At 41.6% G+C, this 26,138-nt stretch overlaps 1 protein-coding gene across 2 annotated transcripts in view; it reads left to right on the plus strand.

Moving 5' to 3' along the window:
* Positions 1-26,138, plus strand: part of Slain1 (SLAIN motif family member 1) — a 57,891-nt gene that overhangs the window by 21,551 nt on the left and 10,202 nt on the right. Inside the window, exons 3-5 of one of the 2 annotated variants that reach the window (XM_051160932.1) lie at positions 16,594-16,743; positions 17,815-17,964; positions 20,390-20,731. In XM_051160932.1, coding sequence (XP_051016889.1) covers positions 16,594-16,743; positions 17,815-17,964; positions 20,390-20,731 — 642 coding nt within the window. The remainder of the gene's footprint in view (positions 1-16,593; positions 16,744-17,814; positions 17,965-20,389; positions 20,732-26,138) is intronic. The other variant, XM_051160933.1, reaches the window with a different exon arrangement.

The following is a 26,138-nucleotide window of genomic DNA, read 5'->3' on the forward strand; positions in this document are numbered from 1 at the left end:
GTGATGCCTGGCTGTGGATCTTTGCATTTGTTCCCATCTTTTGCAAGGGGAAGCTCCTCTGATGATGGCCCAGCAAGGCACTCATGTATGAGCATAGCAGAATATCATTAGGAATCATTTTATCACTGTTTATCTTGTTTTTAGACCAGTATTAGTTCTACCCTAGGCCCCTGGAGTAGGCCTTAAGTCAAATCAGTTATTGGTTGATTACTTCAAGTTTTGTGCCAGCATTTCCCCAGCACATCTTGCGGGTAGGACACCATTGTAGATAAATGGTTTGTGGCTAGCTTGGTGTTTACATTTCTCTTTTGGTAGCTTCCAGAGTACTTTCTTGTTTCAAAGATGCTGGACTATGAGGCTAAGGTGCTATGTAGGTACCAGCTCCACATCTTCCATGTTCAATGAATTGTGTAGATGTTGAATTCAACAATGGGGCCTTGCTGTAAGTTGGTGGAGATCAACCTATTAAAATTTTGTTACAGCCCAGGTTGTTTGGGGATTCCTGTGCGGCCCCTTTGGCTAACAACTCAATTAGATGTAACCCAATTCTGGTACTAGAAGCTTCGTTTGGTGATAAGAGATGGCCAGTTGGAACTCTGTCCCCCCGTTATTTGGCGATTTCACTTAGATCACCTTCCTATATGTATATGCTTAAGGCAGTGTCTGAGTTTGCGTTTCTGTTGCTACAATGAGACAAAAGCTAGTTGGAGAGGAGAGGGTATGTTTGGCTTACACTTCCCCGTTTTAGTCCATCCCTGAAGGAAGCCAGGACAGAAACTCAAGTAGGGTAGGAACCTGGAGACAAGAGCTGATGCAGACGCCATGGAGGGGTGCTGCTTATTGCCTTGCTTCCATAGCTTGCTCAGCGTGCTTTCTTGTAGAACCCGGCACCACCAGCCCAGGCATGGCTCCACCCACAATAGACTGGGCCCTTCCCCATGAATCACTAGTTAAGAAAATGCCCTACAGACTTACCTGCAGCCAAATCTTATTGAGGCATCCTCTCAATTGAGACTCTGTTTGCTTAGAATTGGTGTCAGGTTGACATAAGAGAGGCCAGCACATGAGGTTTCTAGACTCGCCTTCAAATGCCCCTTAATGCTAGCTGTCTTTCCCTATATTCCCTTCATAACCCTCTCTCCTCCCATTCCACACCCCAACCCTATCCCTATCTATCCTATTTCCCTTTCCTAACAAGATCTGTCCCTCTGGTCCCTTACTCTACACCTACCCTCTGCAGTTCTATGATTGTAGCTCGGTAGTCATTGGTTTGACAGCTAATATTCACATAAAAGCAGATGCATATCATATTTGTCTTTCTGGGTCTGGGATATCTCACTCAGGATGATTTTTCTACTGTCCATTTTCCTGCACTTTTTATGATGTCATACTTTTTTTTTTTTTTTAACAGCAGAGTAATACCCCACACATAAATGAACCACATTGTCATTATTCATTTATCCATTTGTCTGTTGGGGACATCAATCAGGTCCTTTCCAGTTTCTAGCTACTATCAATAGAGCAACAGTGAATGTGGTCAAGCAAGTGTCTTGTGTGGTAAGATGAAGTATTCTTTGGGTATATGCCCAGGATGGTAAAGCTGGGTCTTGTGGTAGATTGATTTCTGTCTTCCTGAGGAACTGCCATACTGGTTTCCCTGGTGGCCATATGAGTTTGTACTTTCACTGGCAGTGTGTGGGGGATCCTCCTACTCCATATCCTCACCAGCATGAACTGTTGATTTTTTTTTTTTTTAATCTTGGCTATTCTGGCAGGTGCCAGTAGTTTTGATTTGCATTTCCCTGATGGCTAAGGATGTTGACTATTTCTTTAAGTGTTTCTCAGCTATTTGAATTTCTTGAATTGAGAAGTACTAATATTTGGGTCATTTGTTTTTTGTTTTTTTAACTAAACATTTTTTATTTTTTACATATACATTTATATTATTATGCATATATACAAAAAACTACCTATAGCAAGAAGAACCATGACACAATTAGGAATTATATGAATGTTTCATTCTTAGTGTCTTGGCTATTTGTACTTCATAGCCTTGAAGAAAACATCTTTCCTATCTTGGTGCATATAAAATTCTGAATGGAAATCTCAATCATAGCTCATCATTATCAACTTGAAATATCTATCTAGACCTAAAAACATCTTAACCCCTAAACAACTAAGCTTCATTGTAAAACTACACTATTTGGTCTTCAACTCCATCAGAGACTTGAGAAGGAATAAAAATTTATTACCTGAGTATACAGGGAGTGCAGGTTAGCAGCTTCCCAAATGAGAAGATGACAGAGACAGTTTACTACTGGAATAGTCACCGAAAACTATAACGTTGGAGCATCTTCTTCAGCCTCTGACCCAATATATCTGATAGACATATTTGTGAGGCAGGAACTATTGAGGACTTGCTAACCCTATCTTGGCAGAGTTTGTCTTTCGACTCTGAGGGCATCCAAGCTTGACCATTTTAAGGCAGAATTCTGTCTGTGATAGAAATGAGAACATTTTGCCCAGTGGCTTATTTGCCACATTTGGAGCCATCTCTATAAGGAGGTTTTTTTTGATGCTTATCATCCTCTTTAAGGTAGGCTGGGTATTGCCAGGAGTTAACCTGTCTCATTGTTACTGAATCTTTAAAATGAAAACGTTTTTAAATGCCATATTCTGTATGTCTCTGGGGTTTTTGAAGACCTTATCTATTTTACCTTATCTTTCTGATGAGTCATATCTATCTATTGCACGTAAGATGTATATTCTTGTGATAAAAGTAGACTAGTAATTGACATGACCATGATTTGATCAACTAACAAATAACTTGTATAACTTATTTATCCTAAATGGCCTGCAATAGGACTTTCAAAGTATTGGAAATAAACCTTGTATTATAATTGAGTTATGTGGGTATAATACCTCATATTAGAGTTGAAATATATATATATATATATATATATATATATATATATATATAAAATGTGTCTAAAGAATAATCTTATATATTGAATCCTATACCACTGTATCTAGAATTAAACTTATTTTTCATCTATATATAAGATTCTATACCAGTGAATTAAAAATAACCTTGTGAGTGACAAGGCAGTAAGTTAAGGAGTAGATTCACTCATCTACTTTTTGTTCTATCTTCCCTATATATTTCTGTATTTCCCCTTCTTTCTTTTCAACCCCTATCTCCAAACCTAAGAATGTAAGATAAAAGAAAAGAGTAATATCTCTGAGTCTAACCTTGTTTTCTCTCTAAATAAGACCAATAATAACTTGTAACCAACTCCCATTGATAATATCCCTCTATTGCCCAAGAAAGCAACCAGAAACCTACCCGACCCCCATTAAAGAAATTGGGGCATCATTCTCTTAAGGTTTCTTCTGGCTGATTTGGAATGAGTAATATCTTTGTCGGGGCCCAAATAAAATTGGGGAAATGGTTAAACAAGGTAAGAGTAGCATTTGTGGTCCAATTTCTAAATATTGAGAAATTCCAGGCTTATTACAGTTCTGTGTGGGACAGTCTGAAATGCTGGACCAATTGAGGCTGGAAGCTTTGTTTGAAAGTGTCGTGGGAGCTGTCTTGTTCTGATGAGGAACAGCAATTGGAGCACTTCGTGCTGGGAATCAGCAGCACTGGTGTTTTGTAGCCCTCAGTTTGTTTTTTAGGTCACTGTGCAGTCCTGGTTTTCCTGCTAATCAGATGCAGTGTGCGATCTGTGCCACCATCTTGGATTCCTATCATTTGTTTTCTTGATATCTAGTTTCCTGAGTTATTTATATATTTTGGATATTAGTCCTCTATCACACATGTAGTTGGTAAAAATCTTTTCCCACTCTGTAGGCTGGTGCTTTGTCTGATGTCTTTGTGTTACAGAAGCTTCTCAGTTTCATGAAATCTCATTTATTAATTGTTGATCTTAGTGCCTGTGTTAATACTGTTCTGTTCAAAAAGTTTTTCCTGAGCCAATGAGTTCAAGGCTATTCCCTGCTTTCTCTCCTATCAGCTTCAGTGTGTCTGGTTTTAAGTTGACATCTTTGATCCATTTGGAGTTGTGTTTTGTTCAAGGTGATACATATGTATCTTTTTGGGTCTTCTATATCAGTGTTTCACAACCTTTGGGTTGTGACCCCGTTGGCAAACCTCTGTCTCCACAAAACATATTACAGTTCATAACAGTAGCAAAATTACAGTTGTGAAATATCAGTGAAAATAATTTTATGCCTGGGGGTCACCATAACATGAGGAACTGTATTAAAGGCACACAGAGCATTAGGAAGGTTCTACATGGAGCCACTGAACTTGGCTAACACCATTTATTGAAGGCATTGTCTTTTTTCCAGTGTGTATTTCTGGCCTTATCAAAAAACAGGCATCCATAGGTATATGGACTTATGTCTGGGTCTTCAGTGTGTCTGTTTTTGTGCCAACAGCATTGTTTTGTTACTACAGCTTGTCGTACAACTGAAATTGGGGACGGTGATACTGCCAGCAGTTTGTTTATTTTCAGGATTTTTTTTTTCTTTTAGCTATCTCAGGTTTTTTGGGTTTCCATATGAAACTGAGAATTGTCCTCTCAAGACCTGTGAAGAATTGTATTGAAATTTAGAAAAGGATTACATTAAATCTGTAGATAGTTTTTGGTAAGATGGCCAATCCCACCGACCTATAAGCATGGGAGATCCTTCTGTCTTCTGAAATCTTCCTTAATTTCTTTCCTCCATAACATGACGACGTTTTTATTATACAGATCTTTTACTTGCTTGGTTAGAGATACCTCAGAATATTACTTGAGGCTATTTCAAAGGGCGTTTCTTCCCTAACTTCTGTATCAGACCCTTTGTCTTTCGTACATAGGAAAGCTACCAAATATTGTGAGTTAGTTTTGTCCCCAGTTACTCTGCTGAAGGTATTCATCAGCGGTAGGAGTTTCCTGATGGAATTTTAGGGTCACATGCACACTCTTGTATCATCTACAAATTACGACACTTTTGTTTCTTCCTTTTCAATCTGTAACCCCTCATCTCCTTCAGTTGTCCGATCTCTAGCTAAGACTTTGAGTGCTATATTGAATAGGTGTGGAGGGAGTGGGCAGCCTTGTCTTGTTCCTGATTTTAGTGGGATTGCTTTGAGTTTCTCTCCATTTAAGTTGGTGTTGGCTATGGGCATACTCTAAACCGTCTTTATTATATTAAGGTATGTCTTTTGGATCCCTAATCTCTCCAGGACTTTAATGATGTAAGGGTGTTAGATCTTGTCAAAGACCTTTTCTGCATCTAATGAGACGATCATGTGTTTTTGTCTTTCAGTTTGTCTATTAAGGTGGATTACGTTTCTTGATTTCTGTATGTTGAACCATCCCGGCATCTCTGGGATGAAGCCCACTTGATGTAATGGTGGGTGATCTTTTTGAAGTGTTTTTGGCTTTGGTTTGCAAGTATTTTATGAAGTATTTCTGCATCCTTGTTCATAAGGGAAATTAGTCTGTGATTTTGTTTGTTGAGTCTTTGTGTGGTTTGGGTATCAGAGTAACAGTGGCCTCACAAAATGAATTGGGTAATGTTCTTTCAGTTTCTATTTTATGGAATAATTTGAGGAGTATTGGCATTAGCTCTTTGAAAGTCTGGTAGAATTCTGTGCTAGAACCACCTGGCCCTGGGCTCTTTTGGATGGGAGACTTTTAATGACTGCTTGTATTGCACTAAGGCCAATAGGTCAGCTTAAATTGCTTGTCTGATATTGATTTAAGTTTGGTAAGTGGTGTGTATTGAGAAAACTATCCATTTCTTTTAGATTTTCCAATTTTGTGGAGTACAATTTTTTAAATATTTCCTTATGATTCTCTGATTTCCTCCATATCTGTTATTATGTCCCCCCTTTCATTTCTGATTTTGTTGACTTGTATATTCTTTCTCTGCATTTTAGTTAATTTCGATAAAGGCTTGTCTATCTTGATTTTTCTCAAAGAATCAACTCTTGGTTTCATTGATCCTCTGAATTTTTTTCTTTTGTTTCTATTTTATTGATTTTATTTCTGGGTTTGGTTATTTCTAGCTATCTACTTTTGAGTATTCTTTTTTTTTTTTTTTTTTTTTTTTTGTTCTAGTGCTTTCAGGTATGCCATTAAGTTCTAGTGTGAGATTTCTCCAGTTCTTTATATAGGCACTTGGTGCTATGAACTTGCATCTTAGAACCGCTTTCATAGTGTCCCTTAAGTTTGGATATGTTATTTTATCAAACTAAGTAATTATTTAATGTAACAACTATCAAACCTTTTTAAAAATAACAAATTTGTTAAATTTTATGTTATGAAAATAATTCATTTTTTATTCAACTCTAAAAAGTTTAAATTTTCTTTTTAAATTTCTGTGTTGCCCCATTTTTCATTCAGTAGAGAGCAGTTCCATTTCGATGGGTTTGTAAACTTTCCATTGTTGTTGTTGATATTAACATTAATCAATGGTGGTCTTATAGGATTCAGAGAGTTATTTCAATATCCTTGTATCTCTTGAGACTTTGCTTTGTGTCTTTGTATGTTGCTAATTTTGGAGAAAGCTCTATGAGGTGCAAGGAAGGTATATTCTTTTGCGTTTCTGTGAAATGTTCTTTAAATATCTACTAGGTCCTTTTGGTTTATAGCATCTGTTAGCTGAAGTATTTCTCTGTTTAGTTTTTGTCTAGATGACATGTCTGTTGGTGAGAGTGGGGTGTTGAATTCTCCCACAATCAGTGTAAGAGACTCAATATGTGATTTAAGCTGTAGTAGTATTTCTTTTACAAACTTGGGTACCCTTGTCTTAGGGGTCTAGATGTTAAGAATTGAAATACTGTCTTGGTGGACTTTTTCATTGATGAGTGTGTCCTTCCTTATCGTTTCTTACTAGTTTTGGTTTGAAATCTATTTCATCAAATATTAAAATGGCTACACCAGCTTGTTTCTTAGGTCCATTTGCTTGGAATATCTTTTCCCAACCCTACACCCTGAGGTGATGCCTTTTTTGTGTTATGGTATGTTTCTTAGATGCAACAAAAGGATGGATCCTGCTCATGGATCCATTGGGTTAGTCTGTGTCTTTTTATTGGGGAATTGAGACTATTGACGTTGCGAGTTTCGATGACCCAATGATTGTTGATTTCTGTCATTGTGTGTGTGTGTGTTTACCTTGTGATGTTGCTGGTCTGAGATTATTTATTCTCTGTTTTATCCATGGACATAGTTAACTTCTTTAGATTGGAGTTTACCTTCTAGCACCTTCTGTAGGCCTGGATTTGTAAATAGATATTGCTTAGTTTGGGTTTTATCGTGAATATTTTATATTCTCCATTTATTGTAGTTGAAAAATTTGCTGGTTATAGTAGCCTGGGCTGCCATTTGTGGTTGATCTCTCAGAATCTCAGCACATTTATTCAGGCACATCTGGTTTTTTACATCTCTCCATTGAGATGTCAGGTGCAGTTCTCATATGTCTGCATTTATACAGTACTTGGTCTTTTTCCCTTGTAGCTTTTAGTAGTCCTTCTTTGATCTGTGTGCTTAGTGTTTTGATTATTATGTACTAAGGGACTTTCTTTTCTGGTTCAGTCTATTTGGTGTTCTGTATACTTCTTGTAATTTGATAGGGAATCTACTTTTTTGGGTTAGTAAAATTTTCTTGTATAATTTTGTTGAAAATATTTTCTGGGCCTTTAAGCTGGGTTTCTTCTCCTTCCTCTATCACTAGTATTTTTAGATTTGGTTTTTTCATAGTCCCAGATTTTCTGAATGTTCTGTTGCATGAGTTTTTAAAGATTTAATTATTTTATTATTATTTTTAACCACTGTATCTATTTCTTCTATCGGGTGCTCAAATGTCTGAAATTTTCTCTTTCATCTCACTTTCTGTCAGTGGAGCATTCTTCTGTGGTTCCTTTCTGAGTTCTCAATTTTTTTTTATTTCCAGATTTCCTTCATTTGGGGATTTCTTTATTGATTTTATGTCTAATTTTAGGTCTTCAGCAGTTTTATTCACTTCCTCTTTAAGCACCTCTATCATATTCATATAATCTGTTTTTAAGGTCTTTTGCTTTCTCTCCAATGATGTAGGAACACTCAGGCCTGCTGTGGTGGAGCTGCTGGGCTGCAGGGAGGCGCATTGTCCCAGCTGCTTACTGACTATGTTTCCACAGTGGCATCCAGGCACCTGGGATGGGGAAGATTGGGATTCTAGGTGCTGACATCTTGTCTGATCTTTGTTGGGTGGGTGTTTTGTTTTTTGGTTTGTTTCCTCTCTTAATTTTAAGAGACTGTGGTGGCTGTGTGTTGCTCTTATGGACAGGTTTTGGGGTCCTGGAAAGTCTGGACACTGCACATGTCAGGTAAAATGTGTTTCTGGGTATCGGGACATGAGACTTAGGAATGGGGATGGACTGGGAGCGGTGAGGTCTTTACCAGATGAAAGAAAACAAAGTGCTCCACCAGGATCTGCTTAGTTACTCCCCTGAGAATCGGGGCAGGGAATGAGGAGAGGGCACAGCAGCTGGTCTGCTGCAGAGGGCAAGACTGCAGACTTAGAGGAATGGAGCAAGGCATGAGAAGCTGCTATTAGCCTCCTTGTTTCTTGCAGTGAAGAGCCTTGTGTCTTGCAGAAGTAGCCTGTGTGTTCCCGGGGAGGCCTCAACAGGTGGTCTGCTGTAGAGCTGTGGATAAGACTGTTGGGGGGGGGGACGGGTATGGACTCGAGGGCCAGATAAAGATCTGCATAGCCTGCCTGCTCCCTGGCTGTAGCCAGCCCTCATCATCCCTCTGAGGATCTGACATAGGGACGTACATCTCACCCCGTGCATGCTTTTGAAAATGGCTATTGTGCTAGCGGTCCTGTTAGCAAACTGGCTGTGTTTGTTTGGCTTTGGCGGATATGGCCCATGAGCAAAGAACGCCTTTCACATTTTTTAAATGGTCGAAGAAAATCAAAAGACTACTTCATAAGCCATGAAGATGTTACTAAGGTCACCTTTCGGTGCATGTGAAGTTTCTTTCACATAGCCTTGTTAAGTTATATGTTATCTCGGCTGCTCTCATGATTGTGGTGTTCTAGTTAGGGCTCCACAGTCAGGGCCCCAAAGCTGAAAGTACTTGCTCAAAAAAAGAAAAAAGAAAGAAAATGCAGACTGGCCACTCCATTGGCCTTTTATTGTCATCTCTGATACGGATCTGCCTTCTGGACCCCTGCATGACTCTTATGCTTACCCACGGTGTCTAAAATCATAGTGGTTGGTTATTTTCAGTTACTACTTTTTGCGTTATTCCTCTTGACAAATTTTGACAACTCCATTAACAATATGTCCACAAATATCCACCATATAAACCTGAGCCCATAAGACAAAAATCCTGAACAGAATCGTAAGGCGGGTATTTGATAGTCCCTTTACTTTTCTGTGATTAGCTGGTTTTTGTTTGCTTTGTTTTGTTTCCATTTTCCACGGCAGCCATTCCAGACTGCTGTTCCAATACATCGTTGGTCTGTAGTCAAGGATTGAGCGCTTGCTTTGCATGCGCTTAGTGCTGGGTCACTCCCCAGCACTGAGAAACATATACCAGACCATTGCTACTTGAGACTTTTTATGCCAGCCTCTGTCTTCTCACGATATTTATTTCTCTCTAATTTGTACATAAAAGGTTCCTTCTGACCTGCGTCCACCTCCTGTGAGCTCCTTTCCTTGTGTCCAAGACTCCATCCTCCCGGCTTAGCCAGCTTGCCCTCCCTTTTCCCATGCTTCCCCAAGGGTCCACCACTCTCTTCTTCCTGTGAACACACAGATGTCCTTGTTCCTCAACACTACGCTTTCCCCTTTGTCTCCAAGGCCTTCCTAGCTCCAACCATGTTTCTCCTGGCTTTTGTAGTCAAGCTCTCTTTTAAGAAAAAGTTTTTTTCTTTAATTCCCATCTGCACAAATTATTAGCACTAGTACCTCCATCTTTCTCTGAACTTAGCATTCACTAGGTCTGAGTTGCCCCGGCCTTTTCCTTAGTCCATCTCTACCAGATCCCTCTAACCGTTGCTATCGCTCTCACAAGTTTGTCTCTGTCTTACACAAAGACAAAATCCTTTCTTTGAGCCTCTTGCATCCTTCAGGGTGACTTTTCTCAGGTTCCCTGACTGATTCTCCATATCTGTTCTTCAGCGTGAGATGAGCTGCAATTCATGATAATTCTGGATCGGCCTCTCAAGTTCTTGATCATAGGCCGCCATCTTGGCTCCATATATCCATCCATCTTCATCATTCATCCCTTACGCGCCTTGCCCTCATCGTTCTCCTCGTGTGAGTTTGTTCATGCTTGCAGTTTCCCCTTCATCCAGCACCTGCTCGTTGTACATTTCTGCATCTGTCTCGCTGTCCTTTCCTGCATTCTAACTCTGTAGAGGGCTAACACACGGGCCTGTCCCTTGACCACCTCAGCTCAACTCAGCTTTGTCTTTGTTTTGAGCATGTACCTCTCAGGTTCTTTGTTTGGATGGCAGTGTGGCTAATGATCATCCTTTTTCCATTCCCCTATTGACTAGGTGGTAGATGTCTCAGATTACACCTTACTGTACCCACTCTGACCAGGCGTTCTGAGCATGCCTTACTGAGGACCATGCCTTCCTAAATCTGCTGGGGAAGCCTCCTTAGCCTACTTAGTTGTTCTCCAATTCTTCAGTCCGTGTGTCATGTAGTCCACCTAATTGTACCTTTCTACCTGTCAAAGTCAGAATCCAACTGTATAAATATATACAGTGTATGAGATATTGTATCCCCAATCCTACCAGTGTCTTTAGGCCCAGCTCTTCTCATGTATGCCCTCAGCTGTGGCCTCAACACGTGTCACCCAAAGGCTCCTCCACTGCTGGGGCCCCTTACACTTCCTGTCTTCTCTTGGAAACACTCCACAATGGACTCCGTTCTGAGAGTACTTCACTGAACATCCTGCAAAGCTTTACTTCCCTGCCTGCTTGCTTCTCTTCTGTAATAGCTGCTATTTAGAAATTGGAGTGGGAAGGAGGGTGAGCATTTCCCATATTTTATTCATCTCAAAGTCCGTGGCATCTGGTACTTTACAGTTTGATAGTGGGTGCCTACTCAAATGAAGGGAGAAATGAATTTTAAAAAGCAGGTGGCAGCATAAGGGCCAAGCATGCTTCTCAGCATGAGTGGGGAGCAGGAAAATCTGCGGTGTGTTTCTGTGAGAGAGATTCAGGAGCCACTGGACACTGACCTTTAATGGCTTTCAAGTCTCTTGGCAAATACTGAATGGCTCTGAATGTGCTTTGTAAATATTAATAGTCTGCATCATTCTGTAACTTTTCCTTCCTCCCCTCCCTCCCCTCTTCTCTCTCCTTTCCTCTCTTCCTCTACTTCTCTTTCCTTCCCTCCCTCCCCCTTCCTGCCACCTCTCTCCCTCCACCTCTATCTGATACTCTCTCTCTCCCCCTCCCTCCCCTCCCTCCCCTCTGCCCCCTTCTCTCTTCTCCTCTCTCCTCTCTTTCTCTCTACCTCCACCTCTGTCTATTTGATACTCTCTTTCTTCCCTCTTCCTCCCCCTCCCTCTCTCCTCTGTCCCTTCCCTCTCTCCTCCCTCCCTCCCCTCTCTCCTCCCTCCCTCCCCTCTCTCCTCCCTCCCTCCCTCTCCCCCTTCTTCTCCTTCTCATCTCTCCCTCTCTCTGTGTCTCTTTGTCTCTGTCTCTGTCTTTCTCTCTCTCTCTCTCTCTCTCCCAGAGTTGGACAGGACTTTGCATACAGAGATTGAAATGACATTTGGCCAGCTCCACAAGACAAAACTTCAGGAAATGGTGGAAAATATACATTTAGCTAGTCAAGAAGAGAAGATTATGACTTATTTAGAAAACAGGTCTGTGTAAACTTAAGTAGAATTTGCTGTTCAAGAATTAGAGCTAACACTGGGCTGCTTTAGACAGCTCTGCTTGAGATGCATTGGTCTAACCTCCTGGAGTGACACGGACTCCAGGCCACTTGATTTCTTTTGAGGAGCGAGTAGGAGACTGGTGAGTTAAGAGGTGACATAGGGTCTGAGTGCTTCAGCCTTGCCTGGTACGCGTGAGTGTAGACAGAAGGGAGAAAGAGAAAGTAGAGATTAGAAATGTGAAGTGCTGTGAGATGTTCCTGGAAAGATCACAGCTCTGTCCTCCGACGCCTCTTCAGCCAGTTACACATCACAGATGCTGTATAATCAACAGCAGCGTGTGTCAGTGCTTTCAGCAGGATGGAGGGGCTGGACCAGTTTGGAGATTTTAGAAGATTTTCAAGATTGTGGAAGCCCTCTTGGCCTTTTGATTGATTTTTTTTTTTTTTTTTTTTTTTGCCAGCTGGCTTGAGTTTTCATTGTAACTGTACACCCCAGAATTCCTCATAGTTACACTAGACAGTGAGTCCCATTTAGCTGATTTTTACAGGATGTTTTCCCCAGTCACAGATCTTCCCCAATAGTAATATTAAAAATCATTAGCTGGGAATCACAAAAATTAGTACTGATTACATTCAGTGCCTTGGTTGTTACCTGTGAGCACAGGGGAAGTGTTCTGCAGCTGTGCTCACTGAACCATAACTTGCTTGAAGTGTCTAATTATATTACTTTTGTCTTCAAAGACATCATGCTGAACATTGCTATTTTATGTTTAAAGAATTGGATAAAATAGGGTAATTGTCAAACTAGGAATGATAGGACGGCTTTAAAGTCGGCTTATGATCATGGTTAGTGTGTTTTACCTTCTACTTGGTTCCTGAATGGCTTAAAAGCATCTCCAGGGAAGCGATCGCCACATGAGAACAAATTGAAAACAGTGGTGCATAGAATATTTTCCAACATTAGTTGTTTCCTTTGCTATGTTATTTATGTGATGTGTGGGTGTCTGTGATTGTATGTCATGTGCGTGTGGAGTGCATAATCCAGAAGAGACGTCATCAGATCCCTTGGAGCTCAGTGGGCTGGGGGTGAGTGCTGGGAGTTGAGCCATGGTCCTCCTCCTGAAGAGTGGCCCCTCTCCATCTCTCTAGCCCCATGTTTCTCAGTTTTTGAACATTGTTTAGTGTGGAACTGACCTGAGGATGATCGCTGAGATTTTAATTAGATCAGGTTTTTTTTTCCATGTGAATTAGATCATATTGATTCTTCAGTTTGATTTTGATAATGTGCAGAGATGTGAAGGCAGTAAAATCTGAATATTCCCTGTATTTTCTGTGTGTCTAGGCAAAGCTGATTGAAGGAAGGTGGGGCTGTCCATATCTGGGAACTTCTGTTATCCACACAGTTATTCTTTGGGGTGGGATACAGTTCTTTCTTAAAGAGGTAACTGTCCTCCATCTTCCCATGGTCACTGGAGGACTTACATAAGATTTTTTTTTCTTTCTAGTTATGTACAAGAAGGTATAAAAAAGATTTTATACATGTTCATTTATTTTTAAATTTGAGAGCTTGAAGACTCATAGATGACTGAGTACATTTGGCCTCTCCTCCCTGAGAGCTGGAATCAAACAAAAAGTGCAATCCACGCGGTCTCCAGCACTTCCTACAGCTAACCCTTTCGTTAGAATGGCAGTGAAAGGAAATTGTGTAGAGATGTTTATCACCCACGTTAAGCCTCGTAAGGTCCTCTTCCTTCCCTTAGGGTCATTTTTAGCATCTTTGAGTTTCAAACCAGCCGCCATCTTTATGCTAAGGAAGTCCACTCTGCTGGCCCAGTGCGGTGGCATACATTTATAAGCCCAGCACTCTGACCTTAGAAGCAGATCCAGGAGTTCAAGGCCACATAGTAAGTTTGAGGCCAGCATGTGCTCTATGAGAAAGACCCTGTCTCAAAAGAACAAGCAAAACAAATCCCAAAGTAAACAAATCAGCCAAATGAATTTAATAAAATCAATTGAATAAAGACTTAAACTGTTCCCTTAAATGTCCTGTTTGTGTTTGATAGTTGTAAGTGCTGTTTCTGTGGCAGATCTTCAGTCCTCAGAAAGGAGTGAGGAGGAAACATCTCTTCCGCCACCGCCTCCTCCTGCTGCCTTCCCCTCTCCTCCCCAGCCTAGCCCTGGGCACTAACAGAGCTATGTTGTTTTGTGAGATTGCCTCTACACTGATTCTCCTCCCTTTCCCTGCAGCATAGCTGCTTGCCAAAGAACAATATAGAATGTTCTTTCTTGCAGTAGATGCTATCTGTGTTCCTGGTGGGGATCTTGCTGTCATAGCTGCAATAACTGCGCCATTGTGCAGGAAGGCTGGGCCACTGTAATTATTGTGCAGAATGACGAATGCTGTTTACTTGGGATGTGTTTGTCCCCTTGCATCTGTGGATGAGAACACAAAGTCATTGTAATTTTCCTGGCCAGTGATCAAACTCATATAAAATATTATTGTCTGTCAACCAAGTTGGCAGTCACAAAGAGCTATTGAGTTTGTGTTTTCTGTGTAGAATTTGTAAAGACAGACACCACTGTAGTAGAGATTGAAGACGGGTAAGAACTGCTCCCTAGTGCTTGCATTAACTGCAGTTTTGCAGTTATGTTGGGGTATCAAGTCAGAGGCGCTTCTGAGAGTCCATGTCTGCTCTGGTCTGAAACAAAGACCTACAGGTTGAATAAGGGACCTGCAGAACCCGTCTCCTAGGCAACCTAAGGATTCTCAATACATCATTGTGAGCAGGATTGCTTTGCTGGCTTTTCCACCTATGCAGGAACTAAGCTGTATTTACATAACTAAAGTAGTACTCAGGCCTTAAGACTGGACTGAAGAGGAAACACTCTACACTCTTAAAGGACCTAAATGGGATTCTCAAGGACCTGCAGCCTCCCACTTTTTCAGGTCCACACGCACTATTTGTCCCCATCCCAGGGGCCATTTTAAGCACTTTTCAGTAGTGGGCGAGTGCTCCTTAGCAATCCCCTTGGAACGGCCCCAGGCTGTTCAAGGTTGGGTTTTGTTTTGTTTTGTTCTCACTTCTTTAAGTTATGTCACATGCTTAGAAAATATAAAGTACATTATTTCTCAAAGTGAATCTTAACCTGACTCACACTGGTGTTTTTTTGGTTTTTCTTTTAATTTTTTTTTTCTGCTTACTTTATCTAAGTGGTTTTGGGAAAAGTAGATTTTGACAGCCGTAGTGATTTGCCTGCTATGAAGAGGAAGGAAATAATGTTTGTGATTCACTGGATTCTTTCATGTGGGTTCTTTTCATGAATTTAGAATTAACAAGGAGGAGTGTAAGAAAGTAATTAGGATATGTGTGGTGACTGAAGAGTTAAGATTGTGTGCTGATTGTAGGCACAGTTCCTTTATGTTTTCTTTTTCAATTTCATGTCAACATAGTATTAAAATATTAATCTGACAATCTGCCTTTAAAAATTACATGCACAATCTTTGTTCTCTGCAGAAAATCTATAGATTGTTACAGAAGAAAGTTAGTCATTGGTAGTCTGTCTCCACTGCTGCTGTGCACATTAGCTATCCTGATGTGTTGGTGTAGACAGCTCTCTACAGTGTGTCTACCTCTTCACCCAGAGCTTGTCTTTGACCCAGGGTCTTGCAATTCAAAGCCAAATTTCTATATAAAATTAAAAAAAAATTTTGTTTAATTTGCATGTGCTTTCTGCGCATGTGCATGCATTCCATGTGCATGCTTCGTGATTATGGAGCACGGAACCTCTTCCCCAGGAACTGGAGTTAGGAATGGCTGTGAGCCACTGTGTGGGTGCTGGAAACAGTGTCTGCATGAGCAACAGTCCTCTCAGCTGCTGAGCTATCCTTCTGGACTCATCTGTATACATCTTGATCAGTATGTTCTGAAAATAACTGCATTTGGCTCAGTGGTTAAGAGCACCGCCTGCCCTTCCAAAGGACCTGAGTTCAATTCCCAGCAACCACGTGGCAGCTCACAACCATCTATATTGTGATCTGATGCCTTCTTCTGGCCATGCAGGCAGAACACTGTATATATAATAATAAATAAATCTTAAAAAAAAAAAAAAAGAAAGTGGATGAAGCAATTTGTAAGGACTCTGGATGGTTAATATTAAGAACATGTCCTCAAACTTCTAGAAACTTCTAATTTTTTATTCTTTTATATTGTTTGTTTGTTTAGTTTTGGTTTTTCGAGAACAGGGTTTCTCTGCGTAGCCTTGGCTGTCCTGGTCTCACTTTGTAGACCAGACTGGCCTTGAACTCAGAGATCCACTTCCCCTGCCTCCCCAAGTGCTAGGATTAAAGGCATGCGCCACCATACCCTGCTGATATTATTTGTTTCATGTGATCACGAAATACTTAATTTTTATTCAGAAATGGAAGATGTTTTTAATATAGAAACTAAATTTTCCTTTTTACACAGGCATATTTAGTCAGAGTGAGGCTGCTTTGCTGTTTCTCAGTAGTTGTGTGAATGGAGCCTAACTCACAAATGGCCTGCTTTCGCATATTTTTCCTTAGATAAATGGAAGTCAGTTAACGTATGAAAAGTTGCTTGTTTTCCTTTCCTAAAAAACATGTCCTCCTTTTTTTTCCTTCTGATGAACCAGCATCTGCCCTGTAGAGCTAACTGCTGCTGTTTTTGCTTCTGTGACAGCGAGCCGATGGCGGACTCTCTTCTCTTCACCTGCCTCCCTGGCTTTCCCTTATAGTCCTGTTGCAAGACTGAGCCCTTATAGCAATGGCATTAGCACTCCCAGCTCCTCTAAAACCTCCAGCAAAGCAATACTAACACCTGAAAAAACAGGTAATATTTCATTCCTGATCTCCTGGTTGCTCTGCGACTCAGCCAAGAAACAGAACTCACATGTCCATCTTCCGGGAGAGCCTGAGGGTGACCTAGCATTGTGAGGGTATGCTGCGCACGCACGCACTCTGGGCATTGAACAGAGAGCGCATGCATTCTTGTGCTCATCTGCTGCTTTGTCTCCACTGTGCTTGATAGAGTAGACCTTGCCCGCTTTAGTGAAAGCACAGGGCTAGGTATGTGTTTACCAATGCCTGACATGGGTGGGATATGAGCACACTCTAGGTAGTTCCTTACCTTTGAAGATTACATGACTTTATGTCATTTGCCAAAAGGTCGGTGTTTTCTGTTAGCTTTATAAATCTGGGCCTCAGTTGAAGAAATGGCTGTATTGGATTTTTATGAGAATAAGAGTCTCACCACTGCCTTTTTTTTTTTTTTTTTTTTTTTTTTTTTTTTTTTGTATCAGTACTGGTATGAATCCATCCCAGTAACACCCTTTCATCTGGCTCTTTTCTTCTCTGGTTCATTTATCTTAACCCATCAATTGATTATTTTTTCGCTTGGGTATCAGCATGTCTCCTGTGCTTACTCACTAGTTTAAATTATGAAGTTCTGTATATATAGGTTTACATAAATGTGTCTTTATGCATGGCATTTCCATTTATGGCACTACTGTGTCTACCCACTGAAAGGGAGTAGGTTAAATTTAATTGTTAAATATATAGTCAGTTATTTCCAGAGACGCAGTCATCTGATTACCAGTTAAATTTATATATATGTGTACATGTTCTCAACACCACACCTATAGATTTGGCATTCATTTTTTAGTAGAGAGTAGACAGTGATTTTTGCTTTCATTCTAGAAGTTGGAGTTGAGAGAAAAAAAAAAAAAGCAGTAAATACCTATGAATTCCGAACCCATAAAAATGTTATTTATTATCTGTCAAGTGGCGATATGTAGGTCTTTTGTGACATGTAAACAAGAAAAATGCCACTTGTCTGTGAATTACAGCACACGTGCACTTATCATTCCCATCAATAATAACATTTCTTCGCCCTGTGTTCTAGGTTTCACCTCCAGAGGCCCCCCACTTAGTCCCCAGTCATCCATCGACAGCGAGCTGAGTACTTCGGAGCTGGAGGACGACTCTATATCCATGGGGTATAAGCTGCAGGACCTCACTGATGTCCAGATCATGGCTCGTCTGCAGGAAGAGAGTAAGTTCTTCATCAAGCGGGCGGCGTGGGGGCATGAGGTCCCCACTTGGACGATAAGTTATGGGAGGAGGGTCAGGCACTTTCCCCGGGGGTGCCTGTGCCCCTCGTTCTACATTGCCTTTCTTTGTAGTTGGACGAGCTGCTTGTCCCTCAGGTGCTGAAGAGCGTTGTAGGTGTTAGGCGTGCTCTCGGCATCACGTCGGCCTCTGAAGACTGTAGGCTTCCCTGAGCATCTCTCACAGCAGTAGAAAGGTGTGGTCAGGTAAAATCTGTAGCTGACATTCTCCGCATTCTTACTCGCGACCGTCTCTATCCATCACGTTGCTGCTGCTGTGGTGAAGCATCACAAGCTCAGGCAACTTAAGACAGAGTTTACTTTGGCGAATGGCTACAGAGTAGGGAAGAGAGTTCATCCTGGCATGGCGGGGGCATAGTGGGGACATGGTGGGGGCATGGTGGGGGCATGGCGGGGGCATAGTGGGGACATGGTGGGAGCATGGTGGGAAATGGCAGGGGCATGGTGGGGGCATGGCAGAGGCATGGTGGGGGCATAGCGGAGCCATGGCAGAGGCATGGCGGGGGACATGACAGAGGCAGGGCAGCAAGCAGCAGGTGTGGTGGCCAGAGAAGGAAGCTGAGAGACCATCTCTTCTTCCGCAACAGACTGGAAGCAGGGAGAGTGACAGGAAGCAAGGCAAGGCTGTGACCTCTCAAGGCCCGCCTCTAGTGATGCATTTCCTCCAGCAGCACTCACAGCTCCTAAATGTCCCCAAACAGCGCCTTCAACTGGAGGCCAAGTGTTCAGATGCCTGAGGCTGTGGAGGACATCTCTCATTTAGAGCAGTAATGAGTGGTTGAGTGAGTGTGGTATGTCCATGCATTGGAATCTACTCATGGATAAACAGGAGCAACATATTGATAGGGCATCTTGGGTGGGCTTGAGGGAACCATAAAAGAGAGAGAGAGAAAGAGAGAGAGAGTCACAAGAGCTGTATGCAGTGTAGTTCTAGTTGTGTAACATTTTGAAATGACACAACTTGAAAAGTGTAGGACAAGATTGGTGGGTGGGCGTGGGCCTGGGGCTGGAAAAGAGATGGTAGAGGATGTGTGCTTCTAATGGTAACACAAAGGATTTCATGGTGTAGAGCTATTCAGTATTGTGAATGGCATAAAAGCATGGAGCTGGTAAAATTATAAGAAACTTAATATTAGCCTGTACATACATAAGTAAGTGAAAAAAAAATCTGAAAAAAAAATATGGGTTGATCATATCATTGCCAATAACCTAACTATTGTGCTAGTCAGCAAATTTGCAAAGCTGTTGGAAGCTGGGTGAAATACTAGTATTATTTCCAAGGGCTTTGTGGGAGTCTATCATAATTAAAAAAACAAAACAAAACAAACAAACAAACAAAAAAACCAACCAAAACTCAATTAAAATGCTTCAATATGTTCCAGGCTAAAAAACAGTGTGGGTTGGGGGGAGGGTGTCTACTGGAAATGGCACAGCTTACCAAGTAGTCTTCATTGGCATTGGTACTGTCTTTCAAGGACACAGTAAGGTGCGCTTCACAGACCTGGGCCAAGCTTGCTTGGGTGTTACCTTTTCAGGGCAGCGCAGGGGAATGTTAAACATACCGATTCCCTCCTTTTAGGATTAAGCAAGAGGGATTTAATAAGATACATGTTGAAGAGCAAGGCGATTACTTTGGGCCACTAATGGTGAATTTAAGCGCTTCAGCTAAAACATGTGGCAAAGATTGGATGCCAGCTTCAGATATAAGTAATCATGAGGAGACTAAACACTTGCTGTGGACAGTGCTAAAAATGAAAAGCTTGCAATGTGCCTGTCTCGGGGATGGTTGCTGTTTGGGATGACCTAAACCCACTGAAGCATTGAAACATCGTTGCACTTTGAAGAATTTAATAGCTCGTAGCATAAAGACCTTGTTATAAAGTATTTGCAACTCATGTTTTAAACTTCCTTCTTAGCCCTGAGCTTTGGTAGAGGAAACAGGAGCCTTACTTGGTCAGGGAGTTGGTTTTTGTAATTCTTCTAGCTCTCAGGAAGCTGTGATTATAATGGATATTCCTTTTTAACTCTGTTTTCCTAACTACTTTCAAACTTGGAAAGGGATACAATTTGGAGAGTCCTATAGCAGATGACTTCTGGAGCCACAACAGAAAGGCTGTGTGTGTCTTCACTGGAATGGTGGTTTATTTTTTTCAACACTGCCTGACCTGACATTAGATATGTGTTTGGTAGATAAATGTATGTTTTTTAAAATTTATGTTGGGGGTATTTAATAACCTTTAGCAAAATGTTGTGTCTTTTTTTGAGTAATTTATTGTCATTTTAAGATAAAAATAATAAATGGCGCTAGTTACTCCGAACTGTCTGGTAAAGCGCTGTCTGTTTCACCAGGTCTCAGGCAGGACTACGCGTCTACTTCAGCATCTGTGTCGAGACACACTTCCAGTCTGTCGCTGAGTTCAGGGAAAAAAGGGACATGTAGTGACCAAGAGTATGATCGGTACAGCCTGGAGGATGAGGAAGAATTTGACCATTTGCCGCCGCCGCAGCCTCGCCTTCCAAGGTGTTCGCCTTTCCAAAGAGGGATCCCCCACTCACAGACTTTCTCCAGCATTCGGGATTGCAGGAGGAGCCCCAGTTCCCAGTATTTTCCTTCAAACAATTTCCAGCAGCCACAGTATTACTCACCTCAAGCCCAAACTCCAGATCAACAACCAAATAGGACCAGTGGAGGTAGGCTCTGTTTCCCGCCGATACATCTTTGCCAGGGGTTTCTCATGTCTAAGTTTATCCTTGTGTCCTTGCCCGCTTGGTCTGAATTTCCGTCTAAAACTCACTACCTTCTAGCTGTGTCTCAGCTTTATAGATTTCTGACTTCAGGAAGATTATCTTGATGATCCTGCCTCAGCAATGACATTCAGGTATGCAGATGTTTTTGTGTATTTGTGTGTGCACAGCGCGTGGGCATGCGCACACATGCGGGCAGAGGCGGGGGGTTAGAGGACAGTGGCTATTGGTTTTCTTAATCGTTGTCCACCTTTTTTCTTGAGACTGGGTATCCGCTGGAATCTGGGCCTTGCCGATAAGGCTGTACTGGCTGGTTGGTGAGCCTCCGGGTTCACCCTGTCTGCTTTCCCAGAGCTGAGATCACAGGAATTCTATTTATGTGGGTGCAGAAGGATCTGAGGTTGGCTCCTCGCGCTCATGCTGCCTGCATTTTGCTCACTGAGCCATCTCTCCAGCCCCCAAGTGTGAAGACCTTTGTGGTGTTTGTCAGGTGTAGGGTGGCAGTATTGTGCAGGCTGAGGGCTTCATGGCTGAGCTCCATGTAGTTAAAAAGGTCCCTGTTACTCTCTATTTTGAGATTAGGGTGACAGTAAATGTCGACAGTGAATCTTTCGGAGCACACTGCTCTTGCACTAATTCATAACTTCAGATTAACACCCACGAAGCAGTAGGATTGGGGAGACTTCTTATTGGCATGTTAATGAAAAATTGATCCGTAATGCCAGTGTGTGCGTTATAATTCTCTATGACATTTTTTACTGTCCTTTTCCTTATATTCCAAGGAATTAGACCCTGTGACTCCTGAGAACCACAGAGAGAACGGTCATGTGACACCCCAAGGCTGGTGTGCCTTTTTCGGTCATGTGACACCCCCAGGCTGGTGTGCCTTTGTCAGTCATGTGACACCCCAAGGCTGGTGTGCCTTTGTATTGGTGATCAGACAGGACCTCCATGCAGAACCTAGAAAACTGCAAGAAACTACTTAACTGTTTTGGACTTAGATAGTTATAGCCTTTCAGTATAAAATCATAGCATTTCTCAAAGTCCCGAAGTATATAAATGGCCTTTTAAAATGTCACTAGGGCGAATCAAGGTCAATTAGTGGTCAAATGGCAACACATTTTTAGTTTTCACCCTCTTTCCTCCTTAGTTGTGTTATTCCTGCAAAATAAAAGGTCACTTGAAAGTATTTAAAGTATTATATTTCAGATTCCTCCAATAATATGCTCAGATTTTAAATTTGAGAGTGCTGGCTAAGGAAAGTCTTATGGCTAATATCTTAAAGCCCCTGATGCCAGCCAGGCGGTGCTACATTCCTCATGTTCATATGGATGCCCTGACAGCCTGTCGCAGCTGGAAGGTGGGTGGCAGGGCTTGTGACCTGGAGGTCTGGTCTTTTCCTTTTCTTTTCTTTTCTTTCCTTCCTTCCTTCCTTCCTTCCTTCTTTCTTTTTTCGTTTTTTGCTTTTTCGGGTTTGTAGTTGTTGTTGTTTTTTGCATTTGTTTGCTTTTCGAGACAGGGTTTCTCTGTGTACCATTGGCTGTCCTGGACTCACTTTGTAGAGCAGGCTGGCCTTGAAGGTGTTTTCTAGCACCATAGTTTAGTGTGTCCTGCAGGCTCTGGCTCTACTTCCTGGGGCTGGTACTGTCAGCAGGACTGATCTCATCTGTGTCATTGTTGTTCTGCCTTGGAGCTGTGATAACACTTTCATCAAACACGTTCAGAAAGAACTGGATGTCCCTGAAGCCCGTGCTGTGATGCTGCTCACGGGGAGTGGAAACATGTCGCAGTCCAGGGTCCGCATGTGTTGGTTTTATGTTCCTTAAGTGTTTCTGCACATGAAGGGACAGGAGCACAAAAGTAGTTTTCTGGCTGTGCTTCTGACAAATCGGCTTCCTGGGAGGACGCAGGCTCTGAAGCCAGCAAGCTCTGAGTTCCCATCCTGTCCGCCCACTCAGCCCTTCCAAGCTGAAGTTTCAGCTCACTCAAGCTTTGGGCTTCTTAGCTGTAAAAAGAAGATAAAATAATTTCTATCTTTCAGAAAACATCACTGTAATTTTGCATTAACCATCTGGTATACTTTCTCCCAATTTAAATATGTTACAAGGAATAAATTAAAGAAATTAAATAATGAATACTGCATTGCCTGGAGTAAGATGTGCTGAATAAAATTTCTCTCCCACTCCACCTACACGTTTTGAACATTTTTAAACATATGGCTCAGATACTTCACTGTTACTTGAACCAACTTACGGAAGAAAATGGTAACTTTGAGAGTATCCAGTGTTCTCAACTACTAAAACAATACAGATGGGAGAAAATAATTAATGCATCAATCTATTTCTTTTTAACGATTTATTTATTTATTATTATGTATACAGTGCTCGCTCTGCTTGCATGTACTCCTGCAAGCCAGAAGAGGGCGCCATATCACATTACAGATGCTTATGAGCCACCATGTGGTTGCTGGGAATTGAACTCAGGACCTTTGGAAGAGCAGGTGGTGCTCTTAACCACTGAGCCATCTCTCCATCCCTGCTTCGATCTATTTTTTAAAATGATAATAAAAAATTCAAAATAGCACATACAACTGGGAGGGAGGGAGCTGTGTTGGGGGATCCTGGGGTAAATTGGGAGCCGAGAAGGGAGGAGCAGATATGATAAAGATTGTATATGCGCATGAAAAAAAAATTAAGAATAGATAAGACACCATTTTAAAAACATACTGAATTTTATATAATTATTGTGGCAAAATACACTTCACTCAAGCTAAGCCAAATTGACATGAAGAGGCAGGCGGATCTCTAAGTTCAAGACCTACTTGGTCTTCATGGTGAGTTCTAGGTCAGCCAAGCCTACATAGTGAGACTCTGACTCGAGCAACCAAAACTACAACCTTGGCAAAACAACCACAGTTTAAAAAGGCAGAAACAGATTTCAAACATTTATTATTTATGCGGGTCCTACACTGCCTAGTTTCCAAAAAGACCACTTCTAAACATTTTTGGCACGTTTTGGAGGAAATCAGTGAGTTGGGAGTAACTAAGCTTTGCAGATTGTTTCCTGGCCTTCCTGTACTCCGTAGGGTTTGGGTGCTGTGATGCAGCCATTGGTAGCACAGTGACCTTCCTTGGGTCTGTGTTGCCTGGCGGGCAGGTGAAGCTAGCGTCTCCTTGATTCCTGAGTTCCCTGCTCTATGGAAGGTTGAGTTGTGCTGCCCCGACTGAGCATCTCACGGTCTCTTCCACTTTTCCATTGTATATCGATCGGGTCTTAAAGATTCTGATTTCTTAGGAAGATGCAACTGGGACATTGCTGTTTAGTTCTTGATGTCACAGTGTGCGTTACTGTGAATACATCCTAGGTTGTTTGCCAGGGTGGTCCAATTTCAGCCAGAGATCACAGCTCACTTGCAAGTGTCCAAAGTGTTTATACTGGGATGGCTTCTTAGTAAGGGTTATGGTGTTAGCACGAGTAAAGACTGCTGTTCAAGATCAGTGTGTCTGTATTAATGAAGAATAAACATACAGATCATGGTTTGGGAGAAAAATGTAACAAATGACTTTTTTGGGACATTTGGAAAACTTTGCTTGTGAGTTATGTTATTGTGCTTAAATGCGATAGAAAGTATTGTGGGTCTATAGCCATTTCTTCATCTTAGGAGATCCATATGCATTTTGGGTTAAAGTATCAAAGAGTGTCTGATGCTTTTATACTGTGGAAGGCAAACAAGTGGATGTGCTATGATGAACTAACTGGCAGAATGAAAACAGCTGGTAGCTCTGGGAAGAAAACACATGTGCTCATGGCACAATTTTTAATTTTGCTATATTAAAAACACTCATGGTAGATTTTTGAGATTAAATGCATCTTAATTTGTATGAATTTATAGTATTGGGGATTCAACTCAGGCAATAATCGGTGCTAGGCCACACTATTGGCCCCTGAAAATAAAAATTTAAAAATATAGAAGCTCAAATTTCTAATTAATAGAATGTGATTGCTTCCCTCTGCCTCCATGCTATCCAAAAATATATAGTGAAAATAGTTTAGTCTCATATAGACATAGGCACTTCTTCACCCCAGGTGTTGGTGGAGTGCCTGTAGCTCTTGTGAAACCTTGGGCTTACTCCCAACTGTTGGGAGTCCAGGTGAAGCCTCGAGGAGATAAGTCTTCCCTTAACCCGAGCTTTTGCTTTCTGAGCTTACTTCCCTGTTTACCAAGGTCAGAAGATGCTAACTGGAAAATATTAGAAATAAGCCGTGCCATCCAATTTTTCTGTCACTTGTCACAAGGTAGAGAGAAACTGGTGAAGTGGGAGGCCCAGCTGAGAAAATGCCTCTGTAACATCGGGCTATGGGGGAGCATGTAGGATGTTTTCTTAATTACTGATTGATGTAAGAGGGCCCAGCCCATTGTGGGTGGTGCCACTCCTGGGTGTGTGGTTTGGGGTTCTATAAGACAGTAAGGTGAGTAAGCCATGAGGAGCAAGCCAGTATGTAGTTCCTCTCCGTGGCCTCTGCATCAGCTCCTGCCTCCATGTTCCTGCCCTGCTTTGATCTTTTTTTTGTCCTGACCTCCTTCCATGATGCACAGTGTTATGGAAGTATAAGCCAAAAATAAACCCTTTCCACCCCCTACCCGACTTGCTTTTGGTCATGGTGTTTTATCCAGTGATAGTAACCCTAACTAAGGCATAAACAATAGACTTTAAACAACTTTTATTATTCACTCGCTTATAAGCTTTTATTAATTCTTTATCATAGGTATGGATGTACAGGAAAAACAGAGTGCATGTATATTTTGGTACTATCTATGATTTTAGACATTTCAGATTTTGGAAGGACTCCCCTGAGAGTAAGGGGAAATTACTATAATGAAGAAAATAGCCATCAAGTAGAAGAGTCTATGTCGGGATAGCATAGAACAGTGCAGGGCAGGGGCTGTAGGAGGGGTGGCCCCTCAGCCCACAGGCTCCTCTGTGAAGGAGGAGTCGCATGCATACCCAGTGCATTAGCAAGAGCTCGCACGCTGGCTTAAATACTCTGGTCCTTTGTCATTGCACTTTCCAGGCTGTCCTACTGTACTTCATTATACTTCTTAGGTAATATGCTTTTTATACGTGTTTGCTTTTCTGTCTGTTCCCTAGGCACAGCTTGCTAGACAGAGCTACAATGAAAGAATTTAAGTAATGAACACAATGTCGTGCATAAAGGGAGAGAAATCAAGGGACCTGGTTTGATTTGCTTGCGGTGCTTGAGGAGTCAAGAATCATCGGTTTCTGACTTAGCTTGAAAAAGAATGACCATGAGACTGAATGCCCTGATATGTATTAATAAAGAGAATTCTTAA

The sequence above is a fragment of the Acomys russatus genome, chromosome 18 (genome assembly GCF_903995435.1).
Source record: "Acomys russatus chromosome 18, mAcoRus1.1, whole genome shotgun sequence".
Lineage (NCBI taxonomy): Eukaryota > Metazoa > Chordata > Mammalia > Rodentia > Muridae > Acomys > Acomys russatus.